The sequence below is a fragment of the Gouania willdenowi genome, chromosome 11 (assembly GCF_900634775.1).
Source record: "Gouania willdenowi chromosome 11, fGouWil2.1, whole genome shotgun sequence".
In the NCBI taxonomy this organism is placed as follows: domain Eukaryota; kingdom Metazoa; phylum Chordata; class Actinopteri; order Blenniiformes; family Gobiesocidae; genus Gouania; species Gouania willdenowi.
This window is the reverse complement of record NC_041054.1, coordinates 3,648,459-3,664,251: the sequence shown is the minus strand read 5'-3', so window position 1 is coordinate 3,664,251 and position 15,793 is coordinate 3,648,459. Positions and strand designations below refer to the sequence as shown.

Here is a 15,793-nt window from a genome sequence, read left to right as displayed (position 1 = left end):
TTATTTTGGCACAAACAGCACAGTCGGCTCTTTCTCTCATCTCTCACCGCTGCAGGAATCGTGCATAGGGCTGTCTGTAGGCGAAACCTGCCCTGCGCACCATCACGTTCTCCAGCAGGCCGAGGTAGGCCACCTGATGCTGGCAGCGAGCGTCGTCAAACAGCACCGACGACTTCATCTCGTTGGGTTTTATGCATCGCACGTAATACGGCTCCTGGAAAACACCCAAGGAGTTAGATAGGCTCAGTAATAACCGCAGTAACTCTGCTAATGCAGCGTCTCAGTAATGGAAGCAGATTTGGGATTTTCTCACTGTGTGTGTGTGTGTGTTGTGTTGTGCTCATTACAGTTGCAGCAAATAAACTGAACCCAGCCTGAAAACTGTCACTGAGTCGCAGCCAAGCTGTGAAACCAACAGAGCGAGTTCAGTGACCTTAATCAGACGTGGAGAATATCTGCAGTGAGCAGCTGAGGCTCAGAAACACCTCCAGCACATGCACAAGGACACTGCAGCGGAAAACTCATATGAAGCCAAGGAAAAGGAAGGACCTACAGAGGTGATTCTGACTGCTGTTACACATTAGTTAATATCTGCACCCAACGATCCAGCAGGTCCAGACTACGAGGTAAAAAACTTCTCGTCAAGCCCGTTTGGGATAAAGTCAAATGCTTTCCCCCCCACCAAAAACAACGTCTCAACTCGTAGATAAGAACATAACTTATGTAGTTTAACATCAATACACACCTAAAACAGCTTTTTAAAACCCTAAATCTCAGACGTACACACTGCACTGTGTGGTTTGTAAGCAGAGTTCATGCATACATAGAGCAATTAACTCCGCTTCATAAGCAAAACATTATCTTGTGAAATCATTTTGTGTGTTTTTGTTGTATGTTTTTGGAGTCATTTTGTGTATTTTTGTGGTCAATATATTTATGTTGCATAGTTTTGTTGTATCTTTGGAGTAATATGGTGTACTTTTCACCGTCATCTGTGTTTTTGTTGTTGTTTTGTTGTATGACATGCATGAAAAATAGTATACAACTAAAGTTTCAGTTGATTGAGAACTGGAGACCAGAGATGGGCAACTTTGATTCAACATTCATGTCAGAATTACAAATGGTGATCAATCTGAGCATTAATACAGGAGAGAACAAATCTTTTTGGAACTCTACTACAAAGCTACATAACTTTATCCTGGATTTATCTCCGTTAGCGGGCTTCACCTAACCAAGCATTCTCCATCAGACAGAAGCTGTCCTACGAATCTAGATTACAACTCACTGGGTTAACCCAAGTGATTTCAGATTGAATACGTGCACGCTCCTGTGAAAGAGGAGGAGATTACAGTGTCAGACCAATCACAGTCATAGAGGAACTAGAGAGCAACTTACGTCACAATTGAGAAATAATTCTGCGTTTTCTGAGTCATTTGGTAAATTTTTGTTGTTTTTAGTTTGTTCATTGTGTGTAGTTTTGTTGCATTTTTGTGTGTTTTTGGAGTCATTTGGTGAATTGTTGTGGTCATTTAGTTTATTTTGTGTAGTTTTGTTGTATTTTTTGGGTTTTTGGAGTAGTTTGGTGTATTTTGTCATTGTAATGTGTTTTTATTGTTGTTTTGTGTGTCTTGGAGTCATTTTGTACATTTCTGTGGTTGCTTGATATGGAGGGAGACTACTGTCAAAGGACTTGTGTGTATGTGCATAATAACATTTTTGTAAACATTTGTGGATCCGAGCTTCCCCTGCTGTCATCCATCATACTGTATAAGGGATGTAGCTTTCCTCTCCCACTCTGAGAGCAAATAAATGAGGAGGTGAAAATGGACGCAGGTGTGTCACGCATCTGCCCCAAGAAACTCGTCTGCTCTTTCAATGTGACCCCAGCAGGAAAAAAAAATGACTTTTGCCAGAGGAACTTCCTTTCATTTCACCTCGGCCACGACACGACAAGATGCTGCCACAGCCTGACAGCACGCGGTCCCGAAATAACAACGGGAAATGTCAGACTTCAGTCAGACCGGGAGGGCCAGGAGGGGTGAGCGGCCCAATTTGTGCTCTCCTCCTCCACACTGTTCACAAACTCATCGTCCACTCAGACAGGATGAGGACGAGCTGCTGTACAGCCAGTATGATGTCATTACGGCAATTTTAATCACAAGTGACGGAATCATTAAAGATGCCACTTTGCTTTGACATAATCGTCACACGATGAGAGAAAGACAGAGGGAAATTACGTACTAATTTAATACTGGTTAAACTATTCTGAAACACTGAATAAGAAAATGCTTATTATGTCCTGAAGAACCTGACTGATCATAAAACTCTGTGATCATCCACGTTCACAAAGAGCTGCAGAATCGTCTCCATAGCTTTAAAATAAAGACATGAAAGTCAGATTGAGAACTATTTTTTCTCTCTGCTTCATTGCGTCGGACGCTTAAAGCTCCTCTCAGGCTGTAAACACTGCCGTTCTCACAGGGTTGAGGACGCGGTGCTGTTGTTCTGTGTCAGCGCTCTCACTGCAGACTTTACTGACCTTACAGCCCAGTTTATCGACCAGAGCCACAATGGAGTTCTTGAAGAGCGAGGCGGCGGTCAGAGGTCGCTTGGTGACCTCCGTGATGCTCAGCTTACCATCTGGCCACATGTCCTTCAAGACCGGGTTGGCACTGTGGCAGGAAAGAGCAAAGAGCACTCACTTTAACTGGGTCATCAGTGATGAGCGGCTGTGAAAGTGAGAGGAGTCAGGAGTAGTTTGGGCACCTGTTGTACATCAGACGCTTGAAATCCTGGAAAAGCAGGTCTTTGTTTTTGTCCAAAAACCCTTCAACAGAATATCTGCAAGAGATGAGGAGACAGAGGATGAGAGGATTTAAGTAGTTCAAAAGACAGAAGGAGGCAGACCTCAAGGAGGCTTCAGGTTTAGCACCAACAAAGAAGAAGCAGCCAGAAAAAAAACAAGTCAGAGTTTCAACAGAAAGTTTATCACAAGGTCACAGTGGGTCACAGGCTGCTCTATCTATCTATCTATCTATCTATCTATCTATCTATCTATCTATCTAAGATAAATAGACTATCTATCTATCGAGCATCCATCCGTCTATACATCTTACCTATCCATCTATTTTTCTCTCCATCCATCCATCTATCTCTCCATCTATCATTATATCAATCCATCCATCCATCCTTCTATCAATATATATCTATCTATCTACCTACCTATCTATCTAATTCTCTCTATCCATCCATCCATCTATGTATCTATCTGTCCATCTGCCTATCTTTCTATCTATTTTTCTCCCTATCATCTATATTTCTCTCTATCCATCCATCCATGTATCTATCAGTCCATCTGTCTATCTATCTATGGATCTATTTTTCTATCTATCCATCCATCCATTTATCTATCAGTCCATCTGTCTATCTATCTATGGATCTATTTTTCTATCTATCCATCCATCCATTTATCTATCCGTCCATCTGTCTATCTAGCCATCTATTTTTCTCTATATATTCATCCATCTATCTATATTTATCTATCTATCTATCTATCTATCTATCTATCTATCTATCTATCTATCTATCCATCTGTCTATCTATCTACTGTATCTATCAATCACTCTATCCACCAATCAAGCAATCAATCAATTTATCCATTCATCCATCCGTACATAGCTCTTGTTTTTTGTCGATCTTGTTATCCTAAGAACAACCCATAGCGCCACACAGTGTCTCATCTCCTTCTGTGACATCAGGAGGTGCAGAAATGGGCCGTGACAGATGTGTCCCTTTGCCTCCAGAGGCTGAGAATCACCTGAGTGGATTCTGGGAAACCAGCCGAGCGGAGAACCAAAGTGACAGGGAAAGTGAGCGAGCAGGAGATCTGCAGTGGGGTAACATACAGACAGAAAGAAGCAGCAGCATGAGAGGTAGAGGATATTCAGTGTGCGAGTGGAGCAAAGGAGTGGTCAACGTCTGCTCTTTAATGTGCTGCGTGTTTAGAACTCACACAGCTCAGAGCACTGCAGGTGACAGAGGCAGAGCAGAGCAGAGAGGAAACAGGAGGAGGGGGCGAAGTAGGTCAAAGCAAGTGATGGAGGAGGTTGGAAAGGAGGCGCAGCGAGAGGGCGAAGGTATATTTAGAGTATTGACAAAGACGGGAGGGGGGAGCTGGCAGGGAGTCACATTCAGGAAGGTACAGGAAACCTGAGGGGTGCAGCTACCAACAGCGCCACCTACGGGCAAGTCCATGAACACAGTTTTAATCTGCGTTGGATCAATTATTGTCTAATAACGGCAAGTTTTATAGCATTTTTTATTCATAGTTGCCAACTACTGCATTTCAATTTCTCTGCCCACAAACGGTTTGACAGGGTTGTTTATGCATTAATGACAAGGGACAATGTTCATTAATGGACATGAACATACAAATGTGCCAGATTGTAGCCACAGGCTAGTTTCCATCTGTAGTCCCCAGCAGGTTGATGTTGTGTACAACAGAAATTACATTTAAAGGGGCAGTGTTATGAAAAAAATCACTTAATAATGGTTTTTCTAGAGTGATATACATCTCTTTAGCCTTATTCAGAGGGTCAAAGTTGAAAAAGTTCTGTTTCCTCTCTCCCTTGTTATTCCGCATTTTGTAAAAAGTCAGTTCTAAACGGGCGAGTTGGATTTTTCTCGCTACTTGACATCACATAGCGGAAACTCCTCCTCCTGACATTCCAGGCTCCTCCTACTCTATAAGAATGTGAGCTCCTCCCTCTCAGACTATCTCAGAGGGAAAACAAACACTGTGGTTTAATATAGAACATACGTTATACTTTATTGTCATTTATGTAAAGCTACATACACGAAATGTATTCTCTGCATTTTACACCTCCCTGAGGGGCAGTTCCATTTTTAGTACCCGTTACATCAACTCGTATCACCTTTCAGATGATGTGACGTTTTGTGACCCAATGCGAGACAGCGGTTGAACAAAACAGTGGACTATTCCCTTAAATTATTCCTGTAATAAGTATTGGCGAGGATGACAAGTAAGTGAGGTAGCAGCTCTGGTGAGTGTTCGAAGCAGCTAAAACAGCTGATTTACTCCATTGCAAACATTGCTTGTCTGATTCACAATCACAATAGCCCCTTAAATATCCATGTGTTTTATTGCAATGTGCAGTTTTTTGGCCGAAAACAATAACAAGACTGTGTAAATAGCAGAAGAAAATCGCTAGTGATCAGTTGTTGTGTGGAGTCAGCGTCTACAGACACGCACACTCATGAATATGCATAAGTAGCCCCCAAAACAGACCGTTTTCAGAACTGCTCAGAAAGTCACTTTTCAGAGGCTAAAACTCTGTAAAACAGGCAAGTTTAGGAAAATAAACCTCAAATACTAAGTTGTTGTGGAGATGGGTGAGAAATAGCATAATACTGGACCGTTTAAAACAACAGAAGAAACCAAAACAAAAAACAGAAGAATAATGCTGCAATTCCAGGATTTTTCCTTTTCTCTCTCTCATCTGACCCTAAACTAAATGAGTTTGACATTTCTGGTGTAAACCATCACAGACAAAATGATCCAAATTGAACCAGAAAATGAAGCAATGATGGACGCGACGCTGCCATTGAACAACTTAATCCCACGTTTGCCTTTTTTGATCTTTCGGATGATTCATCCTATCGATTTCTTATAAAAGAAGCAAACAACACACGAATCCATGACAGCCACTGAGCTGCGTGAAATTGCCGTGTGTGTTTTTGTGCGTAATTGCAGTCAGACTGGATTTCCAACAGTAAACAGTTGATTACTGCTCCTGATTCGTCTCTCACAGAGAGGAAACTGTCCCATCAGCTGGCTCCCCCCCCGCCCGCATGTTCCCTTGACATATTAACGCCGCTCGCCTCCCGAGATTGAGAGTGAACACGTGAGCTGTGGGGCTCTTTGGGAAATCAAAGCCACAGCAGATGACCGTTGGCTGGGAGCCCAGTTTGGCCAGCGTGGAGCCTAAATCCACTGGAGCTCATTGAGGAAGTAGAGCAGCGATGGAAAGGTCATAGTTTGGGCTGCAATTCATCCACAGATGGTTAAAATTAAGCTCACAGCTACCACGTCTCAGTGACCTCAATGACTAATGAGGCTTTTTTTAAACACACTTCCTCTTTCAGATTGTAAGTTGTTTAAATACAGCTGTGTGTGTTCAAGCTACCGTATAGTGCAGGAGTGTCAAACTCATTTTAGTTCAGGAGCCAAATATGGACGAGTTTGATCTCAACTGGGCCGCAGATTCCCTTGTGCGCTAGTTTTCAATATCTGTTCAATTTATTTCAGAAATTATTGATTTTACTACCACGTTTTATTTAATTTAGAATAAATTTGTTTAACTGTTAGTGAGAAATGGCAAAATTTGTGAGAAAATTGAGGGTTCTTTCCACAGTTTGCAATTAAAATTGACTGCGTTCACGTGATATAAACAAAGGAAATATGCAAACCACTAAAAATATTGTTTCATTGATTCATTAAATTGGTGAATTTGAAATATCTACAACTGGATTATTGGGTGATTTACACAATAATTCATGTTTTCTCTGTCATTTTTACTTTCTCCTGCGGGCCGAATTGAATGCTCTAAAGGGCCGGAATTGGCCCCCAAGCCATTTGATGTTAGTGCATCAGCTTCTAAATAGCATGCAAATGTATTTAAGGAGTATCAATTAAGACCACAAAAGGTTTGACATCTGAAAATGTTGATGAATATTTCCCCAAATTATTTTATTATTCATTTATTTTTCAAATTTTAAAAATAAGCATTTTATCCTTAAAGCTTCAAGAATACTAAATTGTTTTTAAGCATTATAAACTTTTTAGTTATTACATTTTTAAGCTTTTATTAGTATTATTATAAGCTATATTTTATTTTCAATTATTATTATTATTATTTTTTCATTATTGTGTGTAACCTAATAGATAAATAATCCTAAACAGGGTCCATTTTTTTCTTCCTTTTAACCACGAAACAGACAATGTAAATGTGAATGAGAAACTCACGTGACGTCTCCTGCGTAGTGACGAACACGAAAGTGTTTCTGAAAATCCATGGATTTGTCAGTAGGATTGAGCTGGAAAGAGCAAAATATCTGATTATTAATACAAAAGAATATGTCAAAATTACAAGTACAGTTGTTAATATTCAGTAACACAGTATTTTATCTAATCAGGTTTGATAGCTTTGTGCTGAAATCAATATTTTCTTCATGTCTGTAGAAATACAGATGACGGAAATGTTGGATAAACTCTGCCCTCTAGCGACCAAACCTAAAACTACATCTGTTGCTGAATAATCAAAAAGAAAGTGATTGGTTAGAATTTTCCAAAATAACTTTCACTTAAAAGTACATTTTTTTTTTCACATATTGTTCAAAGTGATATCAATTTGAATTGAACAAATGTGATAATAAATAAATGTATAAAATAATAAGAAATTGCATTTTCCTCTATTCAAATATACAATATCAAACCAGGATCAAGTCTGGTCCTGGAGAGCTCCTGTCCTGCCTGTTTTAGATGTCTGTCTGCTTTAACACAATATAATATAACAATGGTGTCATCATGTGTGTGTTAATAATGAGCTATGCGTTACAATCAGGTGCCTATGCTGGACCAGGATAGCGTCTAAAACATGCAGGACAGGGACTCTCCAGGACCGTACTTGGGCTCCTCTGCCTTAGACGAAAACTATAAAACCAACAAACATGTTTTTGTGCAGTGAAATAAAAAGTAAAAATTTGATTTAAAAAAAACACAAAAGCTCAGAGAACATGCAAACCAGAATAACCCATATTTAAACTTACAGCAACCCACCATGATAATAAAAAGATGACTTAATAAAGTTAATAATAACTAACTAACTACACCGTGTTACAAATTATTATGCAAATTATATTTTTCTCAAATTTTCTAAATAGTCAAAGCAACTGATAGTCAGCATAATTTTCAAGTCATTAACTGCTAGAGTATAATTTGAACAAATCTCACATTTTTCCAAAAACAAACAACTTAAATGTACTGTTTAAAATTATTATGCACAACAGAGCAAACAAAACATTTTATAGGTTGTAAAGAACTGAAAATGGTCATTTGCTGAATTTGCAGCATTAGGTCATATTTACTGAAATCAAAAGCTATTTCACTCAAAAACATCGGAACAAGTCAAGTTACGTTTTAACATAGAACCCTTATTTGATAGCAAATTGAACTGGAAAATGAAGCAATGATGGACTTGAATTATTGACTATTGTTCTCTGTTTGAGTGACATCACTTGATCAACCCTTTTCTAACATTCCACACTACAAAATAAGTAATAAAAGTATGTATGATTGGTGCTGATATCGTATCGGATCGATACTCACAACCTTCATATCGTAAGGCAGAAATCCAACCCACCATGATGAGAAACTGAAGCTCTGTGATTGGCTCTCACCTTACGGGACGTGTAGTGGGGATGTTGGGACAGTTTGGTGTTCATGCTCTCCAGACACACGGTGTCCGTGACCCTCCCCACGGTCAGACACGCCTCGTCCAGGATGGAGATGATGCCTTTGTGTGGCTGCTCCATCAAATCCACGATGATGTTATTGTTGAAGTAATCAATCTGCAGCAAAGTGCACACACAGCTTCTATTGGTTTTCTGTCTTTATTTTTGTGTTTTCTGAGTTTTATTTTGTTTTCTTTAGAGTTTTCTCGTTTGTCAAAGTTTTATTTTACATTTTCTGTGTTTTCTGAGTTTTCTCTATTGTTTTCTTTTGTTTTTCTCAGTTTTCTTTTATGTTTTTGTTTACATTTTCTGTGTTTTCTCTTGTGTTTTCTTTTATATTTTCTGTGTTTTCTGAGTTTTCTCTTGTTTTTCCTTTGTGTTTTCTCTAGTTTTCTTTTAAGTTTTCTGTGTTTTCTTCAGTTTTTTTGTTTTATTTTGTGTTTTCTCCTGTTTTTTCAAATTTTGTTTTGCATTTTCTGCATTTTCTCTTGTGTTTTCTCATTTTTATTTTACGTTTTCTGTGTTCTCTATCGTATCGTATCTCTCCACTACATATTTCATATGTATGGGGCCTGGAGAGATAGTATCTTCACTCAGAGAACCATGGTTACACCTTGGAACCTGCATTTTCTCTAGTTTTCTTCAGTTTTTTTAGTTTCTTTTTGTGTTTTCTAAGTTTTCTGTTTTCTGTGTTCTCTTGTGCTTTTTCATAGTGTAAGTTTTATCTCATTTTTCATAGATTTTATTCTACGTTTTCTCTCGTGTTTCTGTTTCCTCACGTGCTGCCAGGTAATTCCTTCCCTCTGGTACTCTCTTTGTTCCTGCAACAGAATTAGCTCGATGAAAAGCTGCTGCAGCTTCTCGTTGCAGTAGTTGATGCAGAACTGCTCGAAGCTGCGCGGACACACAGAAGGAAATGTTCACCAGAACGGTTAAATTTTTTTAAAAGGGAAAAAAGTAACACAAACCTGTTATTGTCAAAGATCTCAAAGCCGTAGATGTCCAGTACACCTATGACTGTGTTTTTCCCATGGAGCAGTGGGTTGTAGTCTTTCACTTCAATGATGCTGTTGATGCGACTCACGATCCAGCCAAAGAGTCTCTCATAGAGAGCCTGCGATGGAGGGGGAGGATTAAAAAATAGATCAAAGAAAGGCACAAAGTTTGCATTTTATCTTTTATTTTACAAACCTTGGCGAAGGCGTCCCGTCCAAACCAGGCGTCCTCCTTTGTGTGTCCCTTCTTGATGACATCACCGCCACCGGTGGCCACAGTGCGGTACAGAAGGCTCTTACAGATGCTTTCAGGATCAGTGGCCGTCAGCTCAGCGATATGAGTCACAGCTTCCAGTCCAATGATCTGAACGCTCTCACCGTTTCTCTCAAACTCAATGTTACCCTGACAAATTAAAGAAAACAAGTGACAGTTTGTTTCAAGGCAGGTTTTAAAGTCATTAATGTGTAGAGAAATCATTTGGGACACATTGTAGAAGGGCTGAGCATCAACATGTGCATTCCTTACTTGTGTTTATTCATTCATTTTTTATTATAATGTCTTTCTGTTTTTGATTTCTCATTTATTAATATGTGTTTTCCTGTTTTTTTGGACTAATTGTTTTCATGTTTTCACTGCTTTTTTAGAGTTTCCTCATGTTCTTATATCACAAGATTAATCTTTTTTAACTTTCACAAACAGTTCTTTAAATGTTTTTATTTAAAGCAATGGTTGCCAACCTTTTTGGGGTTGTGACCCCATTTTTTTATATCATAAATTTCTGGCTACCCCAGAGAGTATTTTTCTCTCAAATTAGCTTTTGATAACGTTTGTCATACTGTGTTGCACACAGTGACAAAAAATATTTTTATACTGCATTTTATTTGGACTAGATTGCTATTTATTTATTATAGATTTAGATTTGAGAAAGTAATAGTATATAATACAGTTGTTTGTGATTGTGTGTGGTATCTTAATTTGAAAAAGAATAGTAACTGAAAAGCCCCACGACCCTGAAAATCAGGAACAAGCGGGTCTGAAAATGAATGGATGGATGGATATTAGTTTAAGTTTAAAAATATATTTTGAATCAGTAATTTTTTTAATCAATTACTAGACATTCCAAGCAACCCCATTTTAATTCCAGGTCCACAACCCCGAGGTTGAAAATATCTGATTTAGTGCTTGAAGTTCTGTCATATGTTGTGCCTATTATTCTGTGTTTTATGCAGTATTTTCTGTGTATTATGTATTTTTTTTATTATTTTTTTTATTGAGTTTCTTTAGTTTCTATCTTTTTTTGGGGAGGTTTTTGTCTCACATTTCATTAATTGTCATAAATTTGTCGTGTGTTTCTGTGTTTTCACTAATAATCTCACCATCTCTCTCAAAATTAACATTAACCTGAAAAACATTGCTGTTATGGTAATAAAACTCCTTAAGCACAAGAAGGTAACATGTATACCATTGTTACACTTCCATTAGGACCCAGTCACCGTTAGGAGGAAAGACAAAAAACACATGGCTGCAGATGTAGCTCCCCTCCACCAGTAGGACTGTAGGTGAATGAATCATTTGGAATAGTTTCTGTTTCAGTTCTTTGTGTTTCTGATCCAAAACAATTACTGTAACTTCAGTTGTGATTTATGATTATTAGCTTACCAGAAGTAAAATGGACGCCAAGACCTGATAGACTGAGTTGATCTCCTCCGTTGAGAAGCCGATCACTTCCAGCGCGCTCATCACTGCTTTGTGGTTCGATCGATCTTTGTAGGATGTCTGGAAGAGGCGGAGAGAGCACAAGTAAAGTTATTTACATTAAAACATCTGCAGACCTCTGTTCCTTCAGGGACCCCTGGTTAGTGGTTATGTGTTGCTGCCCCCTCCCTGCAGACATCTGTAACACTTTTAAAGCACTTTAGTTGTTCCATTTACTGATTGTTATATTACCTTATTATTAATATATAAAATCAAACTAAATTAAGTTCCTCATCTGTATAACATACATTACATGGCTATTAAAGTTGGTTAAGATTCTGAATATTCTCTGGTAAATACTTTTTGGAATATTTTATTTCAAAGGCTCAAGACACAAATTCTCCAAATCTTGCATATTTCCAGAAATTAAACATTGATAAAAAGGTAGAATGTATCTTGAATATGATTGTTATAAGTTATAAAAGGAATATATGTAATACGTACATGTAAATATTTAATGCTACAGCATTTATTTGATAAGATTCAAAAACAAAAAATATTAATTATATATAATAATTATAGATATTTCTCAACACTTTCATTGTTTTTGAAGAGCTTCACTTATTGTAAATATACTGTTACTTTAAAAAAAAAATATTCATATACATTTCATTTTATTACTAGTTTAAATAATATTTTTTTATTCTTTTAGTCTTAGTATCTCCTTTTGTTCACAGAATGTAGCATATATATATATATATACATATATACAGTATAATATAATTTACACAATGATTTCCCCAAAACATTGTGACCAAAGAGCTTAAATGTGTAAGTAAGAGATTTACCGATGCTGCCGCACCCTCTCTGGTGTAAACATAAAGAGCAGGATTATTCTGCAGGTGAAGTGACTCCAGCATCACATTTGAGCCTCCGTACAGTAACTGGAAATAAACACACACACACACACACACACACACACACACACACACACACACACACACACACACACACACACACACTTATCAACACAATTTCTACTTAGACGTGTGTGTGTGTTTTTTTATTTCTGTGTAATAAACATTGGTGTTCATGTTTGGGGTTTACCTGGTAAAATGAGTGGAAGTTCCTCTCTCCCTGATGATGTTGGACAACTCTGGACTTTAATGAGAAACGGATTAAACCAAATATTGACCCACAAGGTTAGCACATCTGTTTAAACTTATCGACATACTGTATGTGAACAGCCTTTCTGTTGTGTTGTGTGTCTGTTGTGTTTGTTAATGTTGTCATTATTGTTCTGCTTTTAAAGTCCATGTTCAAGTTGATGATTGTCCCAACTGTGGCAACATTGTTGACAGACACACGTCTACATGTCTACAGTTAAAGCCTAAAAATGAATAAAAATAAGTGACAACAATTCCACTGAGATTATAAACCCAGGTTTGTAGGTAAAATAAGATAAAAATGTTTAAAGTAAACAAAGTCAACAACTTTTCATCGTGCTGCATTTAACCTGGGATGATCTAAGTCTTCTTCTCAAATTCAATGGGTTTTTATAGTAAAACAAAGGACTAATCATAGAAAAATAAGTATAAAAATCAGAGTAGTGGTAGTTTTTTTACCTTCAAAAGAGAGCCTTGAAACGTCTGATATAAAAAAAAAACGTCCCACTTACGAAACCAGTGGTTCTCAAACTTTTTTGGGTATTCCCCACTGTGAATATCATATTTCATAGTACACCAAAAATGAAACAAATCACCTGGATAAAAAAACTAAAGTAAAAGTGCAGTAGTCAAAAATACAGGGAATAACAATACATTGTTTGCAATCTGTGCGAAAAAGCTTAAAAAAACAAAAAAGAAAATAGTTATTTTAAGTCAGATATTGAAAGTTTGTTTAATGTTCCACTCGATGTGAAGCACGCCAACGTAAATCATTATTTTTGCACTTTTATTCATTGTTACATTTTATTCCCCATCTAATGCAGACTAATAATTGAATGTTCTTTTAATTTCTGCTACATTTTTAGGTTTCTCATTATTACTTTATTTGTGTGTTTAGTTTTAATGATATTTATTTTAAATGAAGAATAAATTTAAAGTCCTATGATAAAACAAGTTCATTTGAATATAACCCAAAGATCATTTTAAATAAAACCGTGCTTTAATCCTTTTTTAGAAAGTTTTTTTTACCCTCACCTTCTCCAGCAGGTAGTTGTTGATGTGTCCTCCTGTCGGGTCTCCGTTGAAGTTAAAGTTGATGTCCATGTATTTGCCGAAGCGGCTGGAGTTGTCGTTGCGATTGGTCTTGGCGTTCCCGAAGGCCTCCAGCACACAGTTGGACTTCAGCAGCACGTTCTTCACGCTGTGGTGGAAACACGGCGTGAGATGAAATCACAGCGTTTCGATTGGAACACGTTGGAGGGAGTGTGTGTGTCTCACCTCTCCACCTCTGTCCTCTGGCTGGGGTCCGTGATGGCTGCGATGTACTGCATGATGTATTTACTGGCCTCGGTTTTTCCTGCTCCACTTTCACCTGGAACACAGAAACATTTACTGCAGCCGTACAGTATTTATTAAACACTTAAACACAATCTAAAGGGGATTTATTAGAATTAAACTGCATTTTAGAACAAGGTGCTGTGAAGTATTTCTATAGACAGTCAGTTTGTCTATGTATACAGGAAAACTATAAATTTAATTCATGTTGCCCAAGGATTTTCAAATTAAAGTGCATGCAACACATGATAATCTAAAGAAATCTAATCTAATCTATTTTATCTTATCTAATTTTATTTTATCTTATATTATTCAATCTCACTTTGTTTTATTTTAGCTAATCCTACCTTATATTTTATCCTGTCTTGGCTTATCTTATTCTACCTTGTTTAATCTTATATTATCTTGTTTTGTTTTACATTATCTAATCTTATATTGTCTTATCTAATTCTGTTTTATCTTATCTAATCTTACCAAGTTATATTTTATCATATCTAAACTTATTTTATCTTGGATTATATTATTTTATCGTACTTTGTTATACTTTATATTATCTTACCTTGTTTAATCTTATCTCTTATATCTAATCTTCATTTTTTTATTTGACCATGTTTGTTATTTTTTATTTAATCCTATTTGATCTTGTATTATCTAACTTTTGGCTAATCTTGTCTAAACTTAACTTATATTTCATCTTATCTTACCTTGTGTTACAGCTGTTCACGCTGTTTCTTATTTTGTTTTATCTAATATTACCTTGTTTATGTCATTTAGTATTAAAATTCAGCAGCGTTCCTTTTCTGCAGTTCAGGTTTTTCAACACCTGAACTGCAGAAAACTGAATCAGATAACTAGATATTAAATAACATTACAATTAAAAAAATAATAAACTCTTCCCATAGCATCTCAGCATAGTGTGAATAAAAAATGAAACATGTCTGTGGCACACATATAGCCTAGTCAAAGGGTAAATAAATGTAAACAAAGAGGGGGCTGGCTCACATTGTGCTACGGTAACCCACAAGGACGGAAAGCAAAAAAGTCAGAAAAAACTAATTAAAAAAAATTAAATTAAACAAAAATTTAATTTTTAGTTCTTTTTAAACTTGAATTTGCAAAATAAAAATCATTTTTATCTACCAATTTGATAAATCGATTAAATAGATTTTCTGCCCAGCCCTAAGTTTATGATTATCTTGTTAAATCTCATCTTGTTTAATCTAATCTCAAGTTATCTCTTATCTAATTGTATTGCATCTTATCTAATCTTATTTTGTCTCATTTTATCTAATTTTAGATAATCTTGTGTGATCTTGTTTTATCTCATATGATCCTACATAGTAGATGAACAAAAGGTTTTTTAGGTCCATCCACTATAAAAAGCTTTAAAGTTACATCATGTCAAAGAATCATTAAAACCATCAACATGAGAGAAATACTATAAAGTTTCATCAGAAGTTTCTACTGAGGGTCAAATGTGTGGAGTGTAGGCGATTTGATCACATGACCTGTTTAAAGTCCTGAAGTCCTAAAGATCAGAGCAGTGTGTGTGAGTCACACCTGATATGACAATGCATGTGTCTTTGGCTCGTCTCTTCATATCCTTGTAGGCGGCGTCGGACACGGCGTACAGATGAGGAGGGTTCTCGTGAAGCTCCCGTCCTCGGTACGCTTCAATGCTGTCTTTGCCGTAAATGTCCATCTGTCTGTAGGGGTTAACAGACACCACCACCTCCCCAATGTAGGTGTAGATACGACCCTTCCCAAACCTGTCCACACAGAAGCCAGGCACATGTTATTAGGACTAGGGCTGGACGATATATGGACCAGTGCTCATATCTCGATGTTTTTTCTCAAAATGGCTATATATACGATAGAAATCTTGATCATTTTAATTCAAATGAAGTCTGACCAGACATCAAACATTTATTAACATGGCGTCATTTACAATTAAAAACAAAATGTGCCACTTTTGGCTAGGGTGTCCCGATCCGATATTGATATCGGGTATCGGTCCGATATCAACCAGAAAACGAATATCGGATTTTATCGAACTGCATCTAAAATCT

General features: G+C 37.1%; 1 protein-coding gene across 5 annotated transcripts in view; it reads right to left on the bottom strand.

Moving 5' to 3' along the window:
- myo1g (myosin IG) overlaps positions 1 to 15,793 on the bottom strand; it is a 48,178-nt gene that overhangs the window by 25,611 nt on the left and 6,774 nt on the right. For 2 of the 5 annotated variants that reach the window (XM_028461807.1, XM_028461808.1), the window contains exons 3-16: positions 15,285 to 15,493; positions 13,668 to 13,761; positions 13,425 to 13,590; positions 12,331 to 12,384; positions 12,072 to 12,167; positions 11,188 to 11,304; positions 9,724 to 9,930; positions 9,501 to 9,646; positions 9,312 to 9,426; positions 8,479 to 8,649; positions 7,046 to 7,116; positions 2,767 to 2,841; positions 2,540 to 2,672; positions 48 to 214 (exon numbers count right to left, since the gene is read on the bottom strand). In XM_028461807.1, the coding sequence (XP_028317608.1) occupies positions 48 to 214; positions 2,540 to 2,672; positions 2,767 to 2,841; positions 7,046 to 7,116; positions 8,479 to 8,649; positions 9,312 to 9,426; positions 9,501 to 9,646; positions 9,724 to 9,930; positions 11,188 to 11,304; positions 12,072 to 12,167; positions 12,331 to 12,384; positions 13,425 to 13,590; positions 13,668 to 13,761; positions 15,285 to 15,493 (1,821 nt within the window). Of the gene's footprint in view, positions 1 to 47; positions 215 to 2,539; positions 2,673 to 2,766; positions 2,842 to 3,772; positions 3,887 to 7,045; positions 7,117 to 8,441; positions 8,650 to 9,311; positions 9,427 to 9,500; positions 9,647 to 9,723; positions 9,931 to 11,187; positions 11,305 to 12,071; positions 12,168 to 12,330; positions 12,385 to 13,424; positions 13,591 to 13,667; positions 13,762 to 15,284; positions 15,494 to 15,793 lie in introns of those variants that run through there. The other 3 variants (XM_028461809.1, XR_003675132.1, XM_028461810.1) reach the window with 3 other exon arrangements.